General features: G+C 39.3%; 1 protein-coding gene across 1 annotated transcript in view; it reads right to left on the bottom strand.

Moving 5' to 3' along the window:
• PTPRT (protein tyrosine phosphatase receptor type T) overlaps positions 1-25,413 on the bottom strand; it is a gene marked incomplete at both ends in the record, with an annotated part of 444,837 nt that overhangs the window by 317,734 nt on the left and 101,690 nt on the right. Inside the window, one exon of the mRNA XM_084296820.1 lies at positions 8,826-8,951. Within this exon, the coding sequence (XP_084152946.1) occupies positions 8,826-8,951 (126 nt within the window). The remainder of the gene's footprint in view (positions 1-8,825; positions 8,952-25,413) is intronic.

Raw genomic sequence — 25,413 nt, 5'->3', positions numbered from 1 at the left:
TTCTTAGTAGCCACAGTTCTCAGCAGAATCACTGAACTGAGGATTTAGCATCTCACCCAAACGACCTGCATCCTTTTAACTAAGTATTCAAAGATCTAGACTGTGTACACTGACCATTACGAATCCCCATCCCATTTATTTTGAAGCTGGGGGAAAGACTTTTGCTTATTTCACTACACACCAAATCGGGTCTGTGGTAAAGAAAGTGTTGGCTAAATAATTCATGACTCTGAAATCTTAGATACTACAACACAGCTTGCACTCAAGGTGCTGAGAGCCTGCTATGCAGTGCGATGGTTTTAGAACAGAAGCAAAAGAAAAAAAAAAAAGAAAAGTAAAAAGATGAGTTCATTGGGAAGAAACCAAACAAATAAGAAAAGTACTGCATTAGCAGACAACCCACCGCAGCATACAGTCCCCATAAGAGATTATAACCAGTTCCCACTGAATTTAAGGGACTTTAGGAAAATTCCACTGACTTGATGTTAATCAACTGCAAAGAGCTGAAAATTCATACTGACAGACTTGGCAAGACTCTGCTACTAAAGCACGAGGGACTGAATGACAACCTTGACTGTACTTTGTGCCTTTGGTGTACTCTGCCCAGCCTCTGCTTTAAATGCCTCTTCAAGGCTTTCAGCAGCTGCTTTCTCAGATCACATCTGAGGTGTAATTTTGCCTGCTGTTTCCTCAGCATTTCCTTTTGTAAATCCTTACCTTTCAGTGTTTGCCATCTCATTCACAACCTCTTTTTTTCAACTCTGCTCTATCTTAACTTCGGCCCTCTGCCCCATGCAGACTGTTTGGGTCAGTCTTCTCTCAGACTTCTTTCCTGTTAGATTTTTCACCTCTGGCTTACTAACCAACCTTCCCGGATAAAGAAGAAACACTTAATGGAGAGGAGGTCCACAGTTTGGAAATAACACAAGATACCATGGACTTAAAATTCACACTTGAAAGGTTGTAACAAATACCTTAGCTCTGACTAGACCTTCAGTATTCCCTAATATCACCATTCTACCTCTACCTTCTCCCAAAAAACATGCGTTCCTACCTTATGCACTGCTTTTCCTCTGTTCTTTAATGTCTACTACTTCCACGTTTATCAATTTCACTATCCCCATTTCATCAGGAAGGCCTTTCCCCATCCCTCTTTCTAGCTCTGCACCTTGTTTATTTGCTGTTCTTCCTTCTGCACGATTCTTTTCTTGCTCTGAATTTTCTAGTAGGAGTGAAGGTGTGTTAAATTATCCATCTTCCCCTTACCATACAAAGAATTTCCACAGAAATAAGTATTTAAAACAGATCACATAGCTTTTGTACGCTAGCCTTATTTCAATGCAACTAAATTTATTTCAATTGAATTTAAACTAGATAAAAGTTTTCATCTGCTTTGAAGAAATTTTACATGAAAAGAAACCTCCTTCTACCCCCAACTCTCACACCTTTTAATGTTTTAAATTAGATTTTCTTTTTCCCCATTACCATAGCGATACAATGCCATAACCTGGCTCTCAAACAAAAAAATAGTTTTAATACTACCTGGCATCTGGACAGCATGCCCTAATAGAGCTCAAACTAATCAGACACAGACTGCATTCTCCCTAATCTAAGATGCTGAAAGGCATCAGCTCCTGTTAGAGCCAACAGGTTCTGAGAAGGAATGTGTTTCAGTGCTGAAACCACGGAGGAAAAACATGTACGACAATGGCTTTCCTGTCCTTCCTCCGAGCCTGATGCTGAAAGATGTCACGGCAGTGCTTTACGGGTGTCACGGTCTCACTAATGGTGCTAATGGAAAGGTCCTGACATCCACAAACAGACCTGTTGCTGAGGGCTTCCACAAAAAAGGATCAGAAATAGACTGACAACAGTTCAAATGGACCATTTAACACATTGAGGTGCAGGAAACCAGACAGCAATTCCCTCAGGGTCATTGAAAGACCTTCCTAGAAGTCATTCCTTCAGATTCCTTGGATAACATTTCTTTATATCGTGCATATCCAGAGAAGGCAACGCTCCCTCGGTTAGGAAGAGTTCAGTACCGAAGCACCATCTACATGGAAATACGCTGCTGCTGACCTCTCTCAGTGGCGCATAAGGAGGAATTCTGGTTCACATCTACAATGACTGACAAAGTATTAAAAATGAAGATGTAATTTCCCTTCAGAGAAAGCCTCTAGAGCGGTTAACTGTTCTTAATGAAATCAACTCCTCTCGCATCTTACAGCACGGAATAGCTAACTTCTGCTCAGTTTTTCGGTGTGGGATTCTTAATTTACACATCTGTAATTTCACACGTACTTAGGTCACCAGCCCACCACTATTAATAGTTCAAACAAAGCCAGCAGGCCTACCCGTGGAAGGCAATTTCTACTTGGTGTTAGAACACAGGAACACGAGACAGAAAGCAACCATTTGGTAAGAATCACCCACAGAGCTAATTGCTTTGAGTTAACAACTGTCTGGATGCAGTTGCATGAAACAGAAGCAAATGTTCATGACCTTCATTGCTGTTTTTCCTTTGAAAAGCAAATTGTATATTAACGTGGGTGTGACTTACAGATAGCCCAGACCTGATGTGAGATCATCAAAAAACATGGGTGACAATACATTCCTCTGATCCTAATGCCATTACAGCAGCCATTCCAGAATCAGCTACATTAGTGACTTTTGGGGGTCATACCAGATTGCATAATAAAGAACAATTTAAGAACCAGAGTGAAATAGGTTCCCTGTAGTTGCATCCTAAGGTTACGTCCCTCCCAAAGCTATATTCATAAATAGTCCCCAAATCATACTTTTTTCCCCAGGAGTCTAAACATTATTATGTTCTCCCACCCAAAACACAACAGGAAAAATAAGGAAATCAACTTCTAACCTCAGGTTAGCCTAAAATAGTGATGAAACTCTGGAAATGGGAAAGATTGTTTACAATCACAAATCTAAAAGTCAACCCCAAAACACAGACATGAAGACAGACAATAAAGAGCAAAATGACAATGCACCACAGAAGGTTTCCACAAATCACTTTCTGCTCAAATCTTAAAAGCTGAGAAATTACTTTGAGTTCATTACCTAGTCCCCAGACTAATCTATTTACTTGTATGAAAGTCAAAGAGTGGGACAAACACATTTGACTCATTCTTAGTAATTTCCCCTGCAAAAAATATTTTTTGGAGAAACAATATACACAGACAGCTGAGCCAAATTTCCTTCTCCCCTCTCAGACAAAATTGGATCATGATTCATCATACACACAGTTGGATTTTAATTTATTCTTTTAACAATTTTGTTTATTTTCTTGTAAGCAAGTATTAATACATTGAGACACGGGAAAATGTTAATTTTATTGCGTTGCCTTTCAAATTTACAAATGCTGAGTCTAACTCCTGTTGGCATTCCTTCTAGCCTGAAGAAAATGACGACAAACATCTGACCTGTGCAGAGGTTTTCAGTTCTTTGGAGAAAGTTAACACTTAAGTACCCATCAATGCTCTTCTGAATGAAATTAAATGATCCCATCTCCCCCTTCAATGTGCGCATAGATGTGGAGTTTATTACCTTCCTCAAGGAAACCTGGTTTGTAATTACTCATTCACAAAACTCCATGGTGCCACTCACCAAAAGGAGGAAAGTGACACATTTGGCCTATTAGGCTAACGTGAAACTTCACTCAGTTCAGAGGAGCCCAAGTAGAATTGAGCCATCTGGTATTCATCCATACATCATGCCTGTGATGTTCGCCTGCTAAATGGTTATTTCACGAAACAACGCTAATGATGATAACCCTTCTGTTCTTTCAGCAAGATGCCCAGAGAGCCCTCCAGTTACTGGAACAAAGTACACACCCAATTACATGAGGGAAGAGTCCCCATGCGTTATCTCTGGTGCAAGAGAAGAAGAAATCCTGCTACAAGTTCTCAGCAAGGTGGTGCAACGCTTTCAAGGGAAGTGATGAGTTGCACACACTGAACATCTCTCAGGGCTAAGCAACATGGGCTCACATCAGAAAGCACTCCAAACCTGGCTGTGCCTTAACCTCACCAGATATTACCTCAAAATGTCCACCACTGAGAGGACTCCGCAAGGACTTCTCCAAGACCACGTGAGGAACAGTTCAGGAGAACTGCTGACTGCCTCTCTGTAGGGCGAGCCTGACCTCAGTGCTCGAGCTGCCATCAGGGCTTCCGAAACACTAACGGTGGAGTCAGCAGCCACTTGGTGCTCACCTGCCCTGGCTTCTGAAGCACCACGCAGCAGCTGAACTGTTTGGGCTCAAATATTATCAGCAGAAGTGTAAATACACTACTTGCTCACTTCCAAACCATGGTGCAACACAACTTGTCTGCCATTTAAAAAGCTTTACAAAAATGCACACAACTCATAAAACCATGTATTAGCGGCATTTTTCCACAACTATTTTTCACCCTACAAACCACAAGGTAGAGATATCAGCAAGTTCAGCTCTTAGATAACAATGCACCTATTTTTAGCATTAAAATACCTTTAATTGATAATGGGTCTTGTTTCTTTGGGGAAAATTTGTGGAATTGCTGTGGAATAAGTGAGCAAAGATAAGCAAACCTGCACTCGCTGAGTAATGTACAAGTGCTATAACACTAATTCTGATTGTTTTAATTTCTTCTAAACATTTCACTCATCTCCAAACTCAATAACTAAATTAGTTGCCTAGAGAAACAAGATGTGTAATTAACTAATTTAGCAAGAAACAGCAGTGATACCGCACATGCATATAGACACATCTATGTGTATACACATATACACAAAGTACAGAACTTGCACTGTGAGGGTGCCAATTTACACACACACAGGGCAGAAGATGGGGCCAGACCTTCCACTTCTGTGTGCCAATTGCTTATCTGCTAACTTGGAACAAGAAAGCTTCACACAAGCAACCAGGAGATCAGAAGTAAATCTAACAGTGAGGAATGCTGCTCCAGAAAGGCACATTGCACGCCGGCTTTGTATTCAGAGTACGATCGTATTTAACACAATTAAAGTAATTACTCCAGTCTAGTCAGCCCTGGTTAGGTCTCCATTGGAGTTAATTAGTAAATGCTGGTAAAATGCTTCAAACATGCAAATGTTAAATACTTTCATAATATTAATATTGTTCTCACAACTGCTGCAGTGGCAGGCCAGTTCAGGGTTTCCTGGAATGCTGCAACATTACAACATAAAAAGTAAAGCAAATATTTTTCCCAGGCTGGTTTTAAGACAACACAAGCACTTGTTCTACTAACCAAGTGTCTGACTCTAAAATACAGAAAAGCTCAGGCCCTGTTTACTTTACTACCAAGGAAATATCTTCTGCAATCCAACAGGCTACAAGACCGTGCTCATCTCACATCATCTAACACCAGCACATAAAGACCGAACATTTGCAGAAAAAAGGAAATGAAAACTGCATAAAGGCAACGCGAGGAGCAGGAGGTAACTACTTGCTGTAGCTTGAACTTCTGGGACAGAACTGCAGCCTTACATCCTGCCAGCACTGTCACGCGGAGTATCGAGACCCAGCTTGGTAATACAGCTTTAGGCAAATGCCCAAAAAACATAAGAAAGCAATGACTGAATAGGGTAGAGGGCAGGGAGGGAAGGAAACAAGACACTAAATTAAGAAAGGTTAAAAGGGCTGGGTCGTGTTTAGACCTAGGATACAAAGACTTAACTGCATACAGCTATGTAAGAGATAATAAGAGAGCAACAACTGATTATCCTCCCAAGTCATAGATGGAGCAAAGAATAATGAGATTAAGCCATAAAAGGGAAAAATGGAAGATGAATACTAAGAACCTTTACAACTCAAAGAGTGGAACGAGTAGCCCAGAGGCTGCAGAATACTCATCACTGAGGGTATTCAAGCTTAAGTAAACACCCATCTGTTAAAAAATATTTTGTTATAATCACTTCTGTTATTATGCAAGGAGGTGGAATAAGAGTCCCGAAGTCTGGGGATTGGATACCTACAATTCATTTCTTTCAAGTTTTTGAAACATTTATTCAGAAACAAAAAACATCTGGTTCTTAATCCCCCAATTAACACTGTTTCCAGCCCTGAGGAATTAATCATAGAATTCACGGAAAACAGTTTATTTGCTAGCAATGGTGTAAAACAAATTGCCTACAAACTTTTACATTACTAATAGGGCAGTTTAATTGCCTTTTTTTTTTTTTTGGCATTTTAATTCTAAAAAATAAAGCCTAGGAAAGATGTCCCTTGGCAGAGACCTTTGCAGCAGTGTGTCAGCAGAGAATTACACAGTAGTACAGATTCAGGCTCTCACTCATGATACTGACCTCCTTTGAAGAGCACTCAGATCTAACGATGAAAAGTACTGTAAAAAAGTCCTAGATATTATCATTAGTATTCAGGAGGCTGGAATTCTGTGGCTTGGTTGAATTCAAAGAGACCTGCTGGTGCTTATGAAAGCCAACATTTTAGGGAAGAAAATAGCTCTGACAGCAATATTAATGTGGGCTGACCAGGGCAGGGGCAGGCCCCACCTTTCTGCCACCATCTCCCAGCAGGTTGCACTGCAGCCTTGCTTAGCATCATTGAACCAATTTCATACCTGCTCACTCACTTTTCACCATTTCCACAATATAGCATTTTGATCTATTTCCCTCCACAAAAATTGGATAGTGGCTAAAACATTCTCCTGATAAAGCAAATTTGCATCACTGCCTGCATTGCCAGAACCCTACACTCTCCCGTCACTGCTGTCCACGCTGGAGGAGCTCTCCTGCCTACGGCTGGCCACCAGAAGATGCTTATGCCAAACGCTGTTACCACCTCTTACACCCTGTAGTTGACTGGATTTACACCCTGCTGCTTTCAGCTGCTGTGGAGAAATTAAATGGAATGGAAAGTCAATCACCAAATGTTCTAGTGCTCTGGTTTTAAAGCTGTCCCTGCTTGTAGGAGCGGAACGTGCTGTTCATCAGTTTATTCGGCTGGCTTTGCCACTAGATGAATTTTAAGTAAACATCCTTTATTCTCATGAAACAGATTTTCAATGAGTAACCAATACAAACGACAGGCATTAAGATTCCATCCAGCAACACAGCCTCTCAATAACAGCTCTAGCATCCCTGCTAGCTTGAGGCCATCTAATTGACCACTCTAATTTACTTCAAGGTTAGCATGATTTGGACAGCTCTTGAAAACATGTTTTTGTTACTGGAGCTTTCTATACACGTTTGCTGTGGTCAATCTTATTTTTCTACCTACTGATTTCCCCTTTTGTTCTGTGTAAATAGTCCTGAGACACCAATTAGTAATGTGAAGCACTGAGCCATTTCCCCCCATATTTCTGAAGGTCTCTTTAGATGGTATTTCATTAGCAGCACATTCCACGTTTTTAGCTGCTTTACCTCTTCCATTTTTCTGCACAATAAAGCTTTGTGCATTTTTCTTCCGTTTTAATATATAAAGGTGTTAGAGCAGCTGCAAATTATCAGTGCTATTGGATGTCATGGACAGAAGTATTAAGGGAGAGCTCCACATGTCTCCGTTTACTTAGTTTTAGGAGGAATAATTCTGAAAAGCTCGTTAAAAATCACACTGCACTGCTTTGGTATTTGTTTGCCATTCCAAATTGTTATTTATCTATCAGTTTCTGCACAGTTCCAGCATACTTCAGACGATAATACACTTTCACAGGAAGCCAGGAAGATAGGTTTACCTTAATATTTAGAGTTGGCAAAGTATTGAACTTGTACCAGTACCAGCCCTCCTATTTATTCCTTGCCTAACAAACGGCATCAAAGCTGTGGGTGTTCCTATTCCTTCAGATCATTCTGAGATCCATAAATTCAAAGATCTGTCATGTCTCTCTAGTTAGGTCTACCACGGACAGGGAGTGGGACACTAGAGAGTTGAAGCCAAGGAACTGTAGAGATAAAATAGCCCTCATTAAAAAGGCAACACATCCAGAATGATGAAATACATTCCTACAGACAAGACCAGAAAATTAACTTCACAATTAGCTTTTGGAATGCCAGAGCCAAAACAAGCAGCCCTAGGTGTTACACAATTCGAAAGATTCTGTTCTGAACAGTTTCCAATTTAAGCTGTAATTAAAAACAGAAGAAAACCAACAGCTAGCTTGTTATCTTGGGTGTTTGTTTTCTGCTGACAGCTTCAACATACCAGGATGAACACGGACCTGTCTATCCATGGCTACAGCAGGGTGCTATTGTTGTATCAGCTCTATGTGGTACCCTTAACAGGCACCTAGCAATTTGAAGTTCCTTAGCCCAATAATTTACAGGCATAAGAATACTTCTAGAACAACACAAAATGTTGATTCTGTCAACTAGCGCACACTTGTCACAGTGCAATGAATTAACTGGAACAAATACATCCTTAATACTGAAATCACACTAGCTGGTCAGTTCTGTTTGCCATTGTGTCAACGGCTTTGCAGGGGTTTTGAGTACTATCCTAATTTAAGAAAATTAGAAACTGTTAGATGTAAGAATTGTAAGAAACGCAAATTGATTTTTAGAAAAATTTAGTGTGCTTTGTCAGAAGGTTTTCTTCAATGTGAACAAAGCATTCCAGAGAACTTACTCCCATACACATCCACAACATAACGTTAATTTCCAATAAGAAATAAAACCATTAGAATCTACCATTACATTACCCTGAGCTCTTCAGAGAATACTGAAAAGCATCATATGGAGGAAGACTATGCTATTACTGGATGCTCTCAGTGTATAGCAACCCATACAGGGATAACAGCCAATTCTCACAAAGAGCAATGCCTCCGCTGTTGCTGAGGCTTTTTACTTACCAGTTGGGACAGCAGGATCCATTGTTGGCTTTTCCCAGGTATTGATCTGCTCCCAGGTAAATCCATTGGTTCCCAAGGCCACACTGTAACCACAATTACTATAGTGCTCATCAAATGAACATCCACCTAAAAACAAGAAAAATGGATACATCATTACATTAATTATTCTCATTACAGTAAGTTCATTTACATTAGTATTTGTACCTAGACTTACACGAGGAAAACGGGAAAAATTTTCCTGCATATAAGATTTCAGACAGCAGAACAGGTATCCAAAATATAATTTTCAATTTTCAACACTTTGTATCCTTTAAAAGCCCCTCTTCCCTCTCTAGACCTGTTGCCTTTATTTCAACCTATTAACATTTTCAAGGACAGCCGCACATGATGAGCATGTGCAAATCTTTGCATTTGGGTTCCAGTAATTGGTACTTCACAGAAGTTTCCATGTCAGATATTCAAAACGAGAGGAAGAAAGAACCCGCGGCAAAGACAAGCAGAGTAACACTGTTCCCACAGGGAATCCTCACTTCATTTCACTTTTAAGCCTTGAATTACACAAGGCTGGGTTACACCTACAGAAAAGGCACTCTTCCTTTCAACTAACTCATGCTAAGTAACATGAAGCTCTATGTGACATGCAACTGCTCCTCCAGGGCTCTCAGGTCAGCATTTTGAGTGCAAACCTTTAATTTTTCTACAACAGGAGAATAACAAGAAGTGGATGGGAATGAGCATTCACACCTTCCAGACTGCTAACTGATCTTTCCTCTGCAATTCCTGAAATACTTGGAAGAAGTGGTTAACTGTCACCCAAGAGCTGTCTGAATACTTCAAGATCAAGAAAAACACACTAACAGTGGAATAAAATTTTGTATTCCTACACAGACTTCAAAACTTGTTTCTCAGGCAGGCAAATCAAACTAGTTTAATCCTGAGTAGGGTACTCCTACTCTGCTGAACCTCCTTTCCATCAGGTACATTCTTCACATCCACCCAACTCAGTTTGCCAAACATATTGCAGTACCAGAGCCATTAGATCAGGCAGACTGAGTCCTTAGGTTTTGACCTTAATCACGCCAACAGTGTCTTTCTCCTGCTTTGGCTTTCTGTTTTAGAGAAGCAAGGAGAAATTTCTCTGCGGTTACTAATAGCACAAAGTCAACTGGACACATCTAACACCTCTGGAGCTGCAAGGACTGAGCAACGCTCAGGGCTACACTAACTTGCTTTGCCAGCCAAACTGCTGATTGCTCTTGACGCTAATCAGAGTTACATACACAGAGATGTTCCTGACTCTTTCCTCCTTCCCACAGGCTGCACTGCCTACACACACACAAACTGTAAGTACATAAGAGATCTGTTGTTTCCGTTCAATAACAGTTATCCAACAGAGGGGACATTTAGACACAATTTTGGTTTGACCTATATTTTCCCCTCTCTAGCTCTCAAGAAAGCCCAAACCTGTCTCAGTTCCTATGGAATTCTTCATAAAAGACAAACCCAGATCACTCCAAATCATTAGTATTTACTAAATCCCTACTAAAGGACTTAATGTGTGCTCCGACTGCAACTGGATTTCTAAGTTTTGTAGAAACTTCACACAAATTATTTCTATTTAAGTATATACTCACAGAAGTTGATGGATAGAGTATCCGATGCCCCAAAATACCGTGTTGCTAAAGATAAGTTTAAGGATGTAACTTCTCTTAAAAGAGAAACTTGAATATATTGTGTGATTTTAATATAAGAAGGTCTGATGACAGATTTTATGACCCCTGCAACCTTGCCTGTTTCATCAGTCCTTGCATTTTATTTTTTTTACAGATTAATTTTTGCTTTAAATTTACCATACTTGTGAAGCTTTCCCAGCTGTCAAAGTGAGGATTACACTTCAACTGTTTCCCCAGTTTTAATTTAGCTGAAAAAGTTCAAGTTTAATGTTAAATATGCTTATTAAAATGTCTAAGGGAAAACAGATGTTCTGGATCACCTGTGAGGAATGTGTGACTACTGAAAATCACCTTTTTCACAGTGAGCAGGTACAAAAGATGATATCAAATACTCTGCTCTCAGTCTCCATGTCAGGCATTCTAGTTTTGATAGATTCACTTTAATAACAGGACTTCAGACATACTCCATTTACACACAACCTCTGTTCAGTATAGTACAATGTACAATAAATGGCACTGTCTCTTAGCTATTACTTTGAAGGGTCTGTAAACAAATACTGTGATCATGCCCAACAATTGTACGAGGACTCATGTTCACAGAAAATTGCACAGGTGATGCTATAAAGTCCCAGAAGCAAAATAAGACAACAACAAAATATGGGGTAGGAGTCTTTAAGAGATTTTGCAGAGATTTTGGTACAATCAGCTGAACAGGTTGTTTTATACATACAGAGGTAAGGTAAAGTTGGAGGAGGAAGTGAAAAGGGATACAGTGAGAGCTTCTGGAAGTTAATTAGGAGTTGCCACTGATAAGAAATGACGCTTTAGGAAGTTTGAAAGTATCTTGTCTGAAACTCACGGCTAACCTTGTAGTAAGACTGGATAAGAATGAAAAGAATAAACCATAGAGAGCCTTAAAAGTAACAGCAAGACAAGCTACGTTTTTAAAGAAAGAAAAGTTAGCAGAGGAACTGCCAAATGCAAAGTGACAAGGCAATAAGCCAGAAGGATTAATTTACTAGAAGCAACAGAATTGGAATTTGGAGAGGTGAATTTGCAGGAAATGAGAACAGGGAGAAAAAGTTGAAGTCAATTTTATAGGCTTGGAAAAGCAGACTGGTTGCACAGCAAGCACAGGAAGGCTGAAATCTTAGAGCTCAGCAAGAGGAAAGGGTCTGTCCACCTTTTGCTAGGTGTGTCAAAAGAGAGGAGAATGAAAAGAGGGACCGAGCTGGGACCCAAAGCCAGGTTAACTCATGAGCAAAAAGAGTCAGCAAATTATCTGTTAGTACTGCTGAATACAGCATACATTGTGTTATTAAACAGGAATAGCTTCAGAAAGTGCAGGGAAAGAATCACAACATCTGAAATGCTGCATAATATCAGGTTAATAATAGCATGGGTTTTGATCGCATCTGCAAAGCAAACATACTGCAAACGGTCCTAGCCTCATCTTCACAGAAGACAGACATGGCATTACAGCTACAGACAACTGAATCACAGTCAGAAAAGCAGCCTTAAAATCCCACCCCAACCTTACCTCAGAAATTCACGATTCACCTCAGAAGACCCCTCCAACACCACCTTCCCAGTCGCCCTCAGCACTTGGCGCCCTGCAGTGAGCTCACTCGCCTCACGGAGCCCACCCTGCAGGCCCCGCTGCCAGCACCCATACCCAGGTACCCAGTGCAGCTCTTTAAAATACAAAGCTCCACTTTAAAAAGTAAACCCAGCCTCCAAGTCATGCAGGACTGTTCCCCCACGCTTCCCTGAAGCGAGGTTAGGCAGGCTGGGGGACCTGCAGGCTGCCCCCGGCCGCAGCCTTGCCTGGGCTGGCCATGCCCCATGTTCTGGGCCCTGTGTTGGGAAGGTAGCCTGGGAGGAGAAGGGAGAGATCGAGGAAAAGCCTCTCGCTTACACTGTGGAATATTGTTGACCTGGTAGTTGAAAAGTACCCTTATGTTCAAGTGTGTGTTCAGGACAATGAGCTCCCAAGCAAGGCAGTGAGGAAACACAGGGTAAAGGTGCATTTGATGTCTGACTGCGCTTGCACAGGCACTCCTCGTGCTAACCTGATGAGATCGAGCGATCCACTCTACTACACAAGCATCCAGCCGCAAGATCCTTGGAAATTCAATTACTCCCCGCTAATGAATTTCAGTTTAAACTAGAAATTTAATTATAGTCTTTAAATGTCCTCTTAAGTATGGACTGTGACTCCAAAATGGCACAGCAGGCTAAAACTAGCAGATGTATTATTTTCACTGACTGCAGCATAAGCTTGGTATTTAGCATGTCCTAAGATATCACCTACATGGATACTAAAGAGCTACAGGAACATAAGGGGGAGGGAGGGAGGGTAAGGTCCATCTTAATACAAAACTATGCATCACAAATATAAGCACTTGGCAGCAGAACAGGGCTATTCATTAACAGAAAAAATAATCCACAAATTGAGAGAAAAAGATGCCATGCAGTGAATTTAGATACCAAGTTTGCATGTCACAGTTCTAGCCTCAGCATCACACAGCAGCTTGTAGGAAACGTAAAACATTTGCACACAAACCAAAAGGGGGTTCTACGTCTTCATTAACTGCTAATGGGGTTGGGGATTTCAGGAAGCGAACTGGAATCTTTCCACTTATCAGCTAAAAATTATCAGTGAAAAATGCAGTTGCTAGGTAGGGCAAAAGAAAAGGAAATTGAAATGAGACTGATACTGTTAGATAATGCATGTGGTATTGACCTCCTCTTTTCATAAAATGAAACCTAAACAAGAATGAAGTCCTTCCCTTCCTGAAAAGGGTCATATTGAAGCAAGTAACAGCTCACACAGGAAGGATAAAATATCCCTTGTTCTATACTGCAGGCCTGTAACAATGCCACTGCTCATCTGAGTGATGCTAATTAATCTTGAGCAGACCTATCATCAGTTACTGAATCTTGCCCCTGGATTAAATGTAAACCAGCCTTGCATAAATTGAATGCCTCCTTTGAATATATAATTGAATTTGCAGAAGTGTGTGCCAGGGGGGTGTTTAAATAAGTGCACAAATATGATAAAAAGGACTTCACGCCATTATATCTAATTCAGTAAGCAAAAATAATGGCAGGGCATGTTCCAATTAGTGTTTGATTTATTTATTTTAACAAATCCAATTAGTAGAATGTTTTATAAAGTCATCCAATGTCAAACTCTCACAGACTCACCAGATAAAAAACAATACTTCTAAAAAGGGATAAAGAAAGATACTGATGGGAGAAACCTCCTTGGCTATCCTGTGTTTCTAGATACGCACAGGAAACAACAGCATCAGGCAGTTTGATCAAGCGTTTATGGCATTGTCATGATGGGGAGGAAAGCAGAGAGCAAGAATCTCAGTGGTCTCATTTGTCCTCCTCCAGACCTTTCTTCTGGGGCACAAATTGTTAGCTTTCCCCCTTATTCAAAAAATAGCAAGAAAGTAGAAATTGTGAAAGCATGCATAATTCCAACCAAGGCTTTTCTCTGGAACATCACTTTTGAAACTCAATTGAAATTTAGTCTTTTAGTACAGACCATGTTAGCCTCACAAAATATGAAGAGCACAGGAAGAAACAAATGCTCAGGAAGAGCACAGGAAGAAACAAATAGTGCTTATGAATTGTAGAGTTCCAGAAATTAAAATATCGCTTAGGTAATTCATGCTTGTCTATTCCAACAACATTTTTGTTTACAACACTGGAAGAGATGCATTTGGCTCATTAAGACAACTACTTCTTCTATGGGATTTATTTCAAAAATCCATTTATAACATTTTTCAGACTGCAGACTTCACACAGTATATCCTTGAAAACTTTATTATATATCATTATGGGGGTGGGAAGGAAAGGAGAATGGAAATGTGCATGTATTGCTTGTTCTGAGTCACTTCATTTAAGATGGGATAAATCTTTTCAAGGGATATTGAGGTTTCCTCCTCCAGGAGTAGTGTTTTATCTGTCTTTTACTCTGCCCAGAAAGATTAAGACAGATGACATCAGACATATACAATACATGTAACCGAAAACGCTAACCCCAACCAGAAATCCAACCCAATTTCTGCAGACCAGATCTATTTCTAATGAGCACTGTTCAGTGACTTCAGCTCTCAAAAGGCATCATGCCAAAGAGGAAGACATGTATTGAGGGACTGGCAGAGGGCACTTGTCACTTGAGATATCTTTAGTTTCAAATATAACAGCCTGGAAGTGATGCTTTGCATATTCTTAGGTACCTGCATAGTACAGGAAGAGAAGTTTCAGAAAGGCCAACAGTAACCGGGTATCACATTTGTCAGAGCATCATCCTTCTGCCACCATGTTATCAATCTGCTGATGCAACTGGCCAATTTCAATCAGCATCTCATGATTTTATTAAACTACACTTATTCTTTATTCCCAGGTTTTCAAAGAAAACAGTCTCTGCAAAAAGAAGACAAGACACCATGACTCCTTAAACTGCAAGGAAAGCCCTGATCAGGTCTTATACCTCAGTCACCAGAGGATCTCCACCAGGAGAAATTAAGGAATAGATTCCCCAGACTATAATACAGAACAATTGCTTTACATTGGAGTTTATAACCTCTTTTTCTTATGTCAATACTTCTGTCAAGAATTGAGTTCACACGTAGCAGAAATTCAGGTAAGTCACTCGACCATGAAACACAAATCCACGGAAAACCAAGCTTCTCTACCTCTGGTGCTCACAGAAGTGCTTCTCTCAAGGTATCCAGATGTTCTGGGTTTTATAAGTAAACATCAGTGATTTTTCCAGTGCCTCAAACACATTTCTGTAGTTTCTGCTGCAAGTACAACGACTTTTGTTGGCTCCCCACAGCACCTATCAGTCAGTCCTCATTGTTAAGGGATGATTCATCTGCCACTGTACAGTTCTATTTCTTTTCTTTCCGTATTTCTTTTAATACATAGTTATTTGATTTTATAATCAAAGGAGATTTTATCTACTCTAGAAGGTGTTACTCCTTTAAGTTATTAACAACCACCTTGCTTACGTATGGATCATTCTTGCTGGATTTGACTCCATTTCATTTATTTTGCATGGTCTGTCTCACGGCAATCAGATCTTTCAGATGGGGGAGCAGGTGGGGAAGCGTGTGCTTTACTGCAATGATGCAAATAACTTCATTTTAGGATTAGTATATATGTGTATATATAAGTTTTACATATTTTTTTAAATCAAGATAGCCATTAAAAATGAATGCATCTTAGAAAAGCATTTCATTTCAACTTGAAACTGTAGTGGTTCTAAAGTAGACTCGAGATTGGAATTTTTTGCACCAGTGCTTTCAAGCACCATCAACCTATTAAGGAAGACTACAATACTAAGGATATACATTTTTTGAAAGTTTTTTCCAAATTTATTTGCCACGAAATTGCTATCTATTCAGGTTTAACATTATTTCAAAGTGCATGGGAGTAGACTTGTAGCTTATCAGCACAGTTTACAGTCACACCAAACACGTGCCTGGATACAAACACTTTGCGGATGTTCCTCACATGGAAACCTTGCTATGAACCCGATATTGCTGATGCTGCCTAAGAGGCCACCTAGGGTCTTTCATGATTAACCTCGCCAATAATAATAGCTTGGTGTTATGAAAGAAACAGACCAAATAGGTGCAGCATAGTCTAGGAAACACCTAAAGACAAAGCATCCTCCCAGTAGTAGGTTTTCTACCAGCGCTACTCCAAAGAAATTATTGGCCTCAAACGTAGAATCAAGTCTGACAAACCTTCTCAGTTATCATCCTGATCCCATGGAACCACTCTGCTGCAAAATCAGCACTGTGGCTAGGATCCTGTTATATATCAAACAAGCATTTAAGCTGCATTTTCTGGGCTTGTCAGGTTAGACTAAACTTCCATTCTTAACTTCATTATTATAGGCTGCTCTTTGAAAAAGCTTGCCCACTTGTCTCATAATTCGAGCCCTAGACTAGCTCATACATTCCTTATTAATTCTGCACCTCATAATCCACCCAAGACAAGTGAAATCACTTTAAAGTATCCTAGGAGTACAATACTAAATGTCATTTGTTTAAATTGATACCTCCAAATCAAGGGTGACTCATCTAACTTCACTTGCCAGAATGCGTCCTTTGTTTAACACCAAGGATATCATTTCTGTTTCTAACCACTTAGCCGTCAGTACTTCAATAGCTCAATTATTTGACATTTTGTTGGTCTGTTGAAGTATATACATACCTATAAGCTTATCAGTATTTTTTGGTTTTATGCTACAGAACCAAGTCAGCTAACCCAGTGCAATGCTAGCTTTGCAAATTTTAAGTTTAGTTTCAGTCTGCTGAAACAGAGATTTACCTACATGAAGTCTTCAGACTTCCTTATTCCCATGTAATTAAACTTGCAAAATTAACACAGGTTTTCAAAATCATGCAAGATGCTTAAATAGAAGTTCCCTAATGGCTTTTGTTATACTTCCAGCTAATCATATCTTCTTAATTCATTAGTCAAGTAGCTTTCCACCCTTGAAGCAGGCTCCTGCTTTCCTCACAGTATGATGAAATTAAGAATCCTTTTTTAAAATGCAAATTCGTAGCACCTATTTGCCTTTATTTTTGTAGCCTAAATATAATCTTTACTTTGCTTCAATTTTTGTTTTTGTTTTGTTTTTAAAGTTAAAGGACCTTTATTCCTCCTAAAATAATGCTGCTTTGTATTCTAAAATTATTGCCCATTTTTGCTGAAGTTGTGTTTAGACATATTTGTCAGTAAAAAAAACATTTGTGGATATTCATTGTTCCTGGAGAGAAAGAAAAAAAAACACATTGCTTAGTCCTTCCAGCATCTGAAAACTCCTGGGTGTAATTATTCAGTATATCTAAACAGAGTTACCCAACATTGTATTTATGGTACATTTTGACCAAATTCTACATCAGCTATTGCACTGGAGTCTTGATCAGTCAGAACACTATTCACTGCCTTCATTTCAGCATTTACAAAATGTCACACAGAATACCTATTCAAGCTACAGAGTCATTTAAATTATGCATCTATTTGACTTTTGCCATCCACCATGGCAGCAAAAAAGCCGTCTGAAGATAGCACTCTCTCATTTATTCTATTAGGATTTATTCTATTAGGAAACCTATCTTTCTTAATAAGCTTTTTTTTTTTTTTTAAACTTTCAAACTTCATATTAATGTGTTTGAACTTTAGGCAAGTAGCTGTCATTGACTGACTTGTATTATGCTTGGTGATGAATGAAATATTTTCAGGGACTCCAAGCACTTCTCTAAGTGTTACCTTCCTCCCTTCTGTGTGCTACCACCCTGGTAGCGCTCCCAGGGCTCCTGTTTTGGAGAAGGGTCTCTTTGTAGCAGAGATGCTTTCTTTGAAAACATCGTGGCCAGAAATCATGAAGAGAGTAGCTTAAATTAGGGTAGGAAGTCTGGTTTATTGCCAAACCAGTGAACAAGACATACAATTAAACACTATCTGGTTGCAATCAGAGGTAACTAGAATAGATTTTTATCATTTTAGAGATGAAATTAAGCACTTATCAGACTGACATTTTCAGAAGCATTCCATTAGCTCAATGCTCTTCCCAAATGAAGTAAATTAAAATAACATTCAACTTCAGGAAAAGTCGCCTCTTCTCTTTGGGAGTTCTCATCATTAAGTCTGCAAAAGCTGCTGTAAAGCATTCTCTGAAGCTTCACTACAACGTTAGCAAAGCTAAACCCCACTAACACCTACCATAATCTAGGGACCACGCCTCACTTCTGCACCCACAGAAAACTACCTACAGTATGCATAAAGACAGGAAGGTGTGTACAAACAATCTGTAACCTAAGTGATTCAAAAAAATGCCAACAGTTTAGAAGTTTTCTTGTAGAATACTGCAGTGGATTGATTCCTGTTGATCAATGCTGATTTTGTTTAAATTGCATCGGAAGAACACGTGCAGTTTGATCTCTAGCGTTGTGCAGATCTCCCAAGATTGCTCCTTGAAATTTGACCTAGCATACTTTATATGTACTAGCTCAACTGTGCACTGGTCAAATATCAGAAATGTATCTAAAAATGCGTACCATCTGTTACTGAGTCACCATATAAAATCCCATTGGCTAACCCAACGGTACTGACTTGCAATGAGTGCCACAATTGACCTGTCTTGTTCAATTTAATCTCATGGTTATGGGAAGCTACTCCCAGTGTCTGGCTGCAGAAATAACCTTTATTCAACACTAACAATTTTTTACAGGTACAAGTTTGTAGATTCTTCAGACTGAGGTTCACAAAATACCTCTTGTTGCCAGCAGTTACTGTTTCAAATTACAAATGAAGTGCGGTGTCAAGGATATTCGGAGATACGCATTTTAAACTGTTTTCAGTTAAATCATGATCTTCATTCAATATGTCAGGAGCAAGTCAACCCCTGAAATAACAGTGGCTAGCCGGCTGCTGCTTTCAGGTACCCTGGAGTCAGACTGGGGGCAGGATGTCAAATGCTAGACTACGCAGGAGATCTTGCAAAGTTTGGTCAGCTGACTGATGACCAAGGCAGTAACGATCAGGTAGACTCAAATTTTAATAACCTGTTAAGTGATTTTTACTATTGTTTGCTTAAGTTTTAAGTTGATTTATTCTCTATTTTTCACACATTTTCTCCCTTGATGCTCTTGAGTGTACCACTTGCATTGCAATATCCAGGATGTTTTTCAGAATCACAGTGAAGTGGGGCAGAGAGCACCAGAAGCCTTGTTGTCCTCTGCAGCACGTTGTAAACATGGGGATGATGGGAAGATTTACTTACTTTTAGCCTCCAGAGTCCTCTGTGCAAATTTTTTTGTGTGCAAGGAGCAAAACATAGATACGTGCCAAGAATAAATAGATCCCTGCCTAACAGCACATGTGAGTTCTTGAAAATATATGGAGCTCCTTTTCTGTTTAACCAAATTTCCTACTACGGTATGTGAGCATACATGCAAAAGTGCCTCTCTAATTACAGCTATGAATCTTCCACTTACAAGATCTGACCCAGAACATGCATTTAGCAGAGCCGCAGCTGCTGTGTTCCAAACTCCATATTAGAGAAGGACAGCAGGGGAAAGGAGAGAAAATTAAGGGCATTAACACAAATGCAGTTCTCTAAAACAGCCCATATTTTGTTAAAAAGTAGGCCACCACAGCACATCTCACTGCTCCATGTTGTTCTGAAGCACCCTCAGCCAGCCGCAACCAGCGACAAATCACAGATAATTTAAAAAAAAAAAAAAAAAAAAAAAAAAAACACCCATCAGCCACGTTTCACTGGGGCTGTTCCACCAAGGGAGTACAAGGCACCTTGCCTCCATCCTCTGATGGCGGGGAAGTTATTTGCTAATAAGAGGCTGTGAGCAGTTCAATGCTATCTGCTCAGACTGGAAACTGTACAAATTGGCTAATTTTTAATGTTTTAAGTTCACAGTGCATTTCATTTAGAAATGGGTTCAGGCTGTACTACCCTTATTACATGAAGCTCAATTGGTATCACACTTAGAGCAACAGAATTTGTATGGCATCATCTAAGGGCTTTTTCCCATCTCTGGGATGTATCTTATACAGTTTGAGGCTGAAATTTAGTTTCCACGTAAAATGTATTTGATCTATAAAGAAGGATTTTCTGAATTCTCCAGTTCTATTGCCTTTTAAATATCATCAAGTTTGAACCTGGTCAGGAAGCATCAAGTGCTTAAAGCATTTCTTCCTAACACAGAAAAGGCACAATACGAAGGAATCTAAACACAGTCATTTCTCAGGGTACTGAATGACCAAATTCTAATACAAAATCCTTTTCTGTCATATAAACTGTAATTTCAGTCATAATTTAATCCTCATTTAATTGATCTGAGACATGAGCAAGGTACTCTGAGCTTTTTATCCCAAGTACACACAAGGTATAACAAGCATATCACACTGCAAAGCAAACGGACTTGATGCAGCTGAGACATTCCAGTGAAAAACAGGTTCTACAAATTTAAGTTTAAAACATGGTTTGAAATAGTATTTAACTGACAATATGCTGATATTTCCTTTTAGCATCCTTCAAGGATTTGGTAATACCTTCTACATAAGATGTAACACAAAACACTCCAAAAGTTCTGTAGCCAAGAAGTTGCTGTCCCTACACTGAAATAGTCTAGGCTCACAGGTGCAATTCGCATGTACAAAAACCTCATTTAATGGAATCTACTTCTGGAAATAAAGTCTTAGCGTTAGTTTAAGAAAATAATTTCTTTGCTTAAAAGATTTCTCTTTACATTAGGAGCTGAAAGATACTGTCTCTGTAGATTAGACAAACAGCTTGTGTATGATACTGTTCTATCCACATCCCCATTAAGCCCTATAAAATACCTCTCCCACTTGATTTTGGTACAGGGAAGGGTATTTTTGAGTATAGCTACATACCGTAGCTTCACCAGAAGCTGGCACAGGCCACTTCATTAAAATGTAATGCATTCCCAGTGTCCCCAGGTGAAAGTGTAGATACTCAGACGCAGACATTAAAGTGTCATCCTAAAGATTTCAGCTACATAGTTAAAATTAAGTGTAAAATTTCTAATAAACTCAGCGTTCTTCAATAACGTCTTTATACAGGTCATTGTAATTTTAAAATAATTGTTCAAGAAACTGATTCATTAAATATATGATGCTGCACAACATTACAATTACAATATTAATTCAGAAGTTAGATTCAATTTCTGATCAAGTGAATTGGTATTAAATATACCTATCCAATTAGAACCATACTGTAATTGTATTGATACTTCACTTAACAACCCCACATTAGTCACTACTGCCAAAAATATAAGAAAGTTAAATTAAGGTAATGCTTTCTTAATGTTTTCCCTATGGTCCTTCTCTTAAGCTGAGGCAACCTAAAATCTTTAGGGCTTCACGTGCAATCCTTAGCACATTGCCTAAAGTCTGGTAATGACAAAAATAAAGCAATCTAGTCAGGTATCGCCATTTGTTATGCATGCACTTTGTAGCCTATGCGAACAAGTTTGGCACAAGACCTGCTTCTTTACCCTGGGGTCCCATCATCGACACCTGACCAGCACGTATCTGAGATAGGCAGAAGGAAAAGACATTAAAGCATTTCACACAACTTAAAAGCAAAAGAAAGATGAAAGCCCATCAGAACAAAGGTCAGACAAGTGCTAGATGTCACTTGGGAAAGATGCAAGAGCAGGACAAGTACACAGCGACTCTTCCCTGAAACACCTTCCCAGCCTCAAAAGCCACCTCGGTCATACCAGTTGCTCTTTTTCAACAAATCCGCTGATCGTTTTCATAACCTACACAAACACTGGGAATCTGCAAGCACTTGTGATGACTTCTGCAGCTTAACCATCCTCTGACAGCCTCTGGCAACTACCTTCCTGAGGATGGTTAGAAGCAGAGAGGGGGCTGTTCCTGCCCTTCCACAAAGCCATACAGGACACTGACAGGACATTGCAGAGATGGCACTTGGCTCGTGTGCTGCACTGGCCCTCCAGTGATGAGAAAGGGATTACCATGCATTGTTTTCCCATGTAGGTGACAGTGTTTGTCGGGCTGTACCCAGGAGGCATAAGTGTTTTATATCCCATTCTGCACTGAGGGACAAGACAGACTTCTCACTAGGCTATCAGCCTACAGAGTTTTTTTTCCTACGTTCTACAGAACTGTCTCTCAGGAAGAAAAAAAAATGGTATACTTGACTGTATTGCAGCAGTTCTAGCAGTTTAAGGCTATTTTAAGATTAGCTAATGAATAGAAACCTGACAATGAGGTCCCAGCTGGAATAAAGATGTTATTTAACTACATCTGAAAACACTCATCTGTGGCAGAAACTAATAGAATTTCCCAGAACTGTGACTACAATTAATATGGACTTTAAAAAGCAATATTTAACTAGTAGTTATAATTTTATTAGCATAAAGAATAAAAAGAATGAAGGTGAAGGGACTTGGTTTCAAATTTAAAGATTATATCAGATAGAGCCGCGTAGTTCAGGTTTTGTCTTTAATGAAATCTTTCCCCTTTTCAATCCTGTTTTTTCTCAGAGATTATATGTCCATAAATCATCTGCATTCAGCTGGAGATCAGGTGGGAACATTGACTTTACTGAACATATTTGACCTGACTTTTAATTATGTCACTGACTTCTAAAAACACTGTTCCAACTTCAGTGATCCCACTCCTCACAGAATCGCAGCAGCTCAATGCAATCTTTGCAGTGAGATTTCTCATACACGTAGAGCTAATGGACACATTTCTTTAATGGAATGTTATCATGAGCATTGAATGATTTTATTACACTCAACTCTGAAAACAAGAAAATGGAAAGAAGACCTACTACAAAGTGACCTTCTCTTTCCTTAGAGTTGACAGCAACCACTGGGAACACCGTACATGTATGTATGATGGCAGCAAGTTATGAAGGCCTACAAGATTATATTGTTTGGGCCGTTTGCCAGAAATAAAAACTGCATCATCTATCAGCAGATAATCCAGCCCACTTATCTGATTATCTTTTTACCTACACTCACTGAGGAAGAGAAGAGCATGGTATACTCAAAAGAACTATGACCAATGATGTGTCATCCACTAGTAACATCTCATTTTCTTGCCAGTGTCACCAGAGACCATCTTACCATGGCTTTTTCAGGCTGGCCAGAGGACACCGTTACAAGGACAGAATAAAGTAAAACTGAAAAGAAAATATGCACAAACCAGTTTCACTTTAACGGAAGTTCTCAGACTGACCTAGAGTGAGGTTTCCAGAGAAAGACTTGTCTAAAAGAAAAGATTTACGTAAAAGGACAGTTGTGAAGATGCAATGCTCAAACCTGAAACTGACTGTTCTCTGCTGAACAGGAGAGCTGGGGATGCAACAACCAAGTTCATGTGTACCTACGCAACAACAAAGTAAGATACTGAGTTGTCTTAGCCCATGGAAGGCACCAACACAGGCAAACCATTGTCTCTTGTCCTTGGGCCTTTTTTTACCTTTTATTTGTTCTTCTGAAAGTCAAAGTGCTGTGGCGATGTTTCCGGATGGGTAACTAAGCGCATAACTTGGAGACTGGTCAGTGAAGGGCTGGCCCATTAGAAAAAGGATGAATCTGGAGTGTTCAGAGCATGCAGTCATTTTCCTTTTCTTTATCTATTTCCATAAGTAGTACCTCCTAGCCTCTGTTCTCTTGGCTTAATCATCATTATAGCCCTTGTTTGCACCTGTAACATACTCAATCTTTGTTCTAAAGCAGTACCTCAGTTGTACAGAATACTCCAGATTAAGTTGTTTTTGATCTAAATATCCTTATCTATCACCACCTCTCTTTACAGAATCACATTCCCTATTTCAGGAGCAAATCTCTCTGACTCACCTCAATCACCTCTTATTAATGCTCCAACAGCTTCTTGTCACTTTCCACTGATTTTCCATCCTAAAGCAAAAAACTAATTAATCCCAAGATGCATGACCTTACACACTGCGATACTAAATTACAGCCCATTTCTATTTCACCACGTTTAAAAGTCCTAATTCCTCCAGCCTGATTAATTTATCCTCCTCCAACTACGTTTCATTGCCTGTGTTAGCATATTCCTTTATGTTGGAAGCATCAGTGTAAAAAATCTCAAGAATTATCCTTTACACCTTTAGCTAGCCCAGCACCAGTCTGATATAGTAGAAAAACTATATACAAAAAAGCTAATAATACCCAGGTTAGTCCCACACTTGCACATTTAACATAATTCTTCTATAGCCATTTAATATTTCTGTGGTAATATTATAAAACCTGAGTGTTAGATCTAAGCAGCCTATCCCTAGCACTGCACCTCAAGCCCACAAACATTTTTTCAGCAACATCCAGCCAAACAGTATGTCCAGGTACTGGCTCCTTCATCAAGTCTATCTTTTAGGATCTATGCAAATGCACTTCCAAAAACCCAGACTTTAAATTAAACCTCTATCTAGCCTTAGCAATCAACGTTACAAGGTGCAGTAGTGATTGAAAAAAACTGTACCAGCTTGAGCCGGTCTTTCATCCATCCAGTCCCATAGAGCTTATGATACTAAAGGTTTTGACAACTTTATTTAAGACCTCAGATAAAGTCAGTGGACTATCATGCCGTTACAGCTAAAACTGGGTAATTATTAAACAGTATCTGATTTCCAGTACTGTCAAATTGACACAGTATTAAACAGACAGGAAAGTAATGATGAGAAGCATAAGAAGTATATAACAAGTATACTCGCTCTATACCCTTCATTTAACAAGTTCTTATTTGATTTTCTCAAATTTATAGTTACCGTTTTGACATGAAACATCAATAATTTATGAATTAGTAAGTCGTAAGTGCTTGTACTAGTTACTATAAGCTTATACATTCATTCCTGGAGTCAAAGGAGAAGTTATTGCTGATGCACATTGTGTTTATAGAACATACTGGTTCTTAACCTAGCTTTAAAAGTTTATTTGCATAAAAGAACATAAAATAGGTATATACATAATTAAGGAAAAACAATATCATCTTTCTGCTAACTGTAAAAGCCAGGATGTTTACTTGCATTCTGTGTTACATCTGGATTGGTGTTAGCTATTGCTTTTCCTTCACAATGTAAAAAAAACATGCATACAAGCAGTAATCACAGACCTGTTTTTCATGCAAGAGTGTAACTTGCTGAAGACAGCAGGTGAAAGTGCTTGGGTTTTGAAAACATTAAGTATATACCTTGTTTTATGAGATGACGACATGGAACAATCTTTGGGATATGCTATAAGAGGACTGGAAAAGCACATCAGAGTAACTGAAGTCCTTTTTAAAGCTGTTTTTCTAAATCTCAAAGGACCACACTACCACCCTCCCCTCTT

Source organism: Netta rufina, assembly GCF_964035555.1.
Source record: "Netta rufina genome assembly, chromosome: 16".
In the NCBI taxonomy this organism is placed as follows: Eukaryota; Metazoa; Chordata; class Aves; order Anseriformes; family Anatidae; genus Netta; species Netta rufina.
This window is presented reverse-complemented; position numbering and strand designations above follow the sequence as displayed.